The 3,486-nt window shown below is 54.8% G+C and overlaps 1 protein-coding gene across 3 annotated transcripts in view; it reads right to left on the bottom strand.

Annotated features, from left to right (window-relative positions):
• Positions 1-270: 270 nt before the first annotated feature.
• The window catches only part of mapk6 (mitogen-activated protein kinase 6), a 12,997-nt gene continuing 9,781 nt past the window's right edge, over positions 271-3,486 (bottom strand). For 2 of the 3 annotated variants that reach the window (XM_017441516.3, XM_017441515.3), the window contains exons 4-8: positions 2,845-2,989; positions 2,435-2,599; positions 2,162-2,357; positions 1,847-1,967; positions 271-1,757 (exon numbers count right to left, since the gene is read on the bottom strand). In XM_017441516.3, coding sequence (XP_017297005.1) covers positions 663-1,757; positions 1,847-1,967; positions 2,162-2,357; positions 2,435-2,599; positions 2,845-2,989 — 1,722 coding nt within the window. In that variant the 3' untranslated portion in view covers positions 271-662. The remainder of the gene's footprint in view (positions 1,758-1,846; positions 1,968-2,161; positions 2,358-2,434; positions 2,600-2,844; positions 2,990-3,486) is intronic. The other variant, XM_017441518.3, reaches the window with a different exon arrangement.

Here is a 3,486-nt window from a genome sequence, read left to right as displayed (position 1 = left end):
CCCCCACCCTCCCTCCAACCCAGAGGCTGTTAGAAAGCACTTTAAAGGCCCAGATTATCGTCGGTCTGCCATCCTTCCTCATGTCACGGTAAATAACTGGGTTCTCCTGCGTTCAGCTACAGTACGTTCATGTGCGAGTGACATGCCAGGTTCAGGTGGTATCTGACTCGGCTGCGACCGCCGGAGACCCGAGGGAGTCCCCAAAATGTCCCCAAATGTCTCCAGGACTCTCACTGCTCGAGTCCTGAACAGCTTTGAAAAATAATTTGACTAATTTTGACCCAAATGAGTCGGAGAGGTCGAGCTGTCCCGATAATAAAACTGCTCCTCTCTTTATTTCAGCCGTGGGCCGTGAAACGTCACGCAGTTCTGTTCAAAGAGACCGTGGCGTAAAACCCGGGTGTGGTCGCAGCTCGGTCAGATACCAGCTTCACGAATGAAGGTGGAGACGATAACGCAAAAGGCCTGGTGATCAAGGCTCAGAGTGATGACAAAACAACTCCTTTAAAAAGAACAAATCACCTCTCAACTTCAAGAAATAAAAGTAACAATAATAAAAAAAAGGTATGAAATGATTCAAGTACAATAACATACCATATCATAGAAAAATAAAAACAGAACTGCCTACATTTCGCACTGTGGAGGAAGATATAGATTTTCCGTTAATTCAGATGCTTGAAGATGCTGCTGTAGGTTTTGTGGGCGATCTGTGGAGAACATTTGACAGCGCAGGGTGTGAGCGAGGCCTGGATGGATTTCAGAGGCAAGTCATCGGGGCTGTCAAAGCCGGGCAGGGCCAGAGAGTCCAGCTGCATATTAAGAACGATCTCGGCGCTACTGTCCAGGAAGCTGTCGTCCAGCTCTTTCACCACCGAGGACTCCATCTCCGAGCTGGCCACGCCCTCCGCCACGCCCTCTTCCTTCCGGCTGAACAGGCGGTCCAGGTAGCTGGTGTAGGTGCTCTCCTTCTGGAAGTGGTCCACGTTCCCAATGTCCCAGCACGCTTCGTCTATCAAGCAGCTGGTCTCCCCGACTCTTTCCCCGGAGCTGAAGTTCTCCCAGGGTTTGGCGGGCCAGACGCAGTCCCCGGCGACGACCCCCAAGCCCCCCCCGCCTAACTGGGCGAGGTTGACCAGGCACTTCTCTTCCTTCTCCTGACTGATGGTCTTTGACACGGAGCTGGAGCGTGGCGCCTCCAGCTGGGAGACAGAAAAGTTGAGCTCGTTCAGGAGGCCCACCTCGCTGAGCAGGGTCACCTCCGGGCCCGGTTCTGGCTGCAGGCTCAGTTTGATGGTGCTGGCGATGAAAGAGTCAAAGTCAAAGCCTTGGTTCTGCTGGCTGGGAGGCCGTTCTGTTTGGTGTTTCTCCTGGACGCTGTCCTTCTCCACGAGGCCCTGGCTCTTCTCGGCCTCCTGCAGAGCCATCTGGGCCTTGACCAGCCCGTTCTTCTCACACTTGGACTTGGCCTTGCGGTCGGCCTTCTCCTTGCTCTGCTGCTCCTTCCAGTTGGAGAGGTCGATGATGAGCTTGGGCTCGTAGTAGTGGTTGACTTCACTGTCCCTCCAGATCAGGTTGTCCAGGTAGGACGGAGACACGGCCTTGTAGTTGCAGGTGTGGCTACACTGAACGTCACAGTACTTGTTCTCGTGGTGCTCGTCCTGCCACGATCGCTCCGGCGGGTGCCGGGTCGAGTAGTCGAAGGACGGCTCATCCAGGAACTTCTCCCGATCTCCGTCGGCGTATTTCCGTGGATCCACCTGAGGACGGGCAGACAACCGCCGGCGTTTCTGTCAAAACTCAAACACTGAGGAGCAAACATGTGAGGAGAAGCATGGAAGTCTCATACCTGGACCTCCTCTTCATCCGTGACGTCAGACAGAGCCCTGGGGTCAACCTGGACTTCATCTGGGTCATGGGTGCTGTGCAAGTTCCAATCAGCCTCTGAGAACTGGCTCTCGTGATATCTGCTGGGAGAGAAAGACAAATATTACAAACTGAACGCTGCAACAAAACAAACAACAGCTCAGTTTACAAATATACGCCACTTCAGATTTTAAACACCAGGAATCATTTTCTTTCCGCGCTCTACTTTTGTCTCCCAGAAGACACAACGTGGAGACGTTCAGGACCAGGACTCTGAGGCCCGTCTGTCCAAACGCACCTGTCCCAGGTGTGGCTGTGGCTCTGGTCCATGAGCAGGATGTCGTCTACTTCGTCCTCGATGTGAAAGGGGTGCAGAGAGACGGGCTCGTCCAGGGGGAAGGAGTAGTCGGCCATATAGGGGTGGGCCAGGGCCTCCTCTGCAGTCAGGCGATCCATGGGGTTAAAGGTCAGGATCTTCTCCAGAAAATCCAGGGCTGAAGGAGGAAAAGAGATCGTCAAAGAGGGAACACCTGACCCCACCCTGACCCTGAAGGCAGCATGCGGCGCTCACCCTGCGGGCTGACGTCGGGCAGCAGCTGGGGCAGCGGCGTGTGAGGCTTCGACATGTCGTTGCGGATGAAGACGGGGATGACGCTGTGGAGCTCCTGCCGGTCTTCGTCTCGCAGGACGGGGATGGACTCCAGGATCAGCTGCATCTGCTCCAGCTCGTGCGCTCCTGGAACACCCGCAGGCAAACACCAGGGTTGGTTTTCAAAACGTTACACAACATCTATGGAGGCTGAAAGTGGCGGATCATGTTTGCTCTGAGCCCAGATCGGGGCAGTTTTACCCAGATGCAGCTGGATTTGGGAGGAAACGGGCTGCTAAGACGTACTGTTCTATCTAAACACGCTTCAGCAGAGCTACATGTTCACCCCGGAGTTACTCAAACAGCTCTTTGTGCTGCAGAGAGTGTTTTACCTGCGAAGAGAGTTTTCCCAGTGAGCATCTCAGAGAAGATGCAGCCGGCGGCCCACATGTCGATAGCTTTGGTGTAGTTGTTGGGCGAGAGCAGCAGGCGAGGAGATCTGTACCACTTTGTGACGAGGCCTTCAGAGAGGTGGCCCTGTGGATCCGGAGACCGGACAGGTTCAGAACAAGAACAATCCTCTAAAATGTCTCTTACTTCTGAGCGAGTGTTCACAAAACGTGTTGCACGTTCACAGATAGGATTCAGAGGTCTGCATTTTTATTATTACCCTGATGTAACTGATGGTGTCTGTCTGTTAGCAAAATATCTCATGAACAAGTGGACAGATGAACATTTTGGGCCAGCCGCCACAGATTACTGACATCAGCGAACACAAACCTGGCCACGGGCAGGCAGGTTTACAGATGGATAAAACTCAGTCTGGTCGGAGATCTAACCACTCAAACAGAACCTGTGATGTCACCAAGTATGGTGCAGGCGGCACCGGGTGCAGGGTGCAGGCGGCACCGGGTGCAGGGTGCAGGCGGCACCGGGTGCAGGCGGCGCCGGGTGCAGGGTGCAGGCGGCACCGGGTGCAGGGTGCAGGCGGCACCGGGTGCAGGGTGCAGGCGGCACCGGGTGCAGGGTGCAGG

The sequence above is a fragment of the Kryptolebias marmoratus genome, linkage group LG15 (assembly GCF_001649575.2).
Source record: "Kryptolebias marmoratus isolate JLee-2015 linkage group LG15, ASM164957v2, whole genome shotgun sequence".
NCBI lineage: Eukaryota > Metazoa > Chordata > Actinopteri > Cyprinodontiformes > Rivulidae > Kryptolebias > Kryptolebias marmoratus.
Note: the sequence above shows the minus strand (reverse complement) of the source record. Positions and strands in the feature narration are given on the sequence as shown.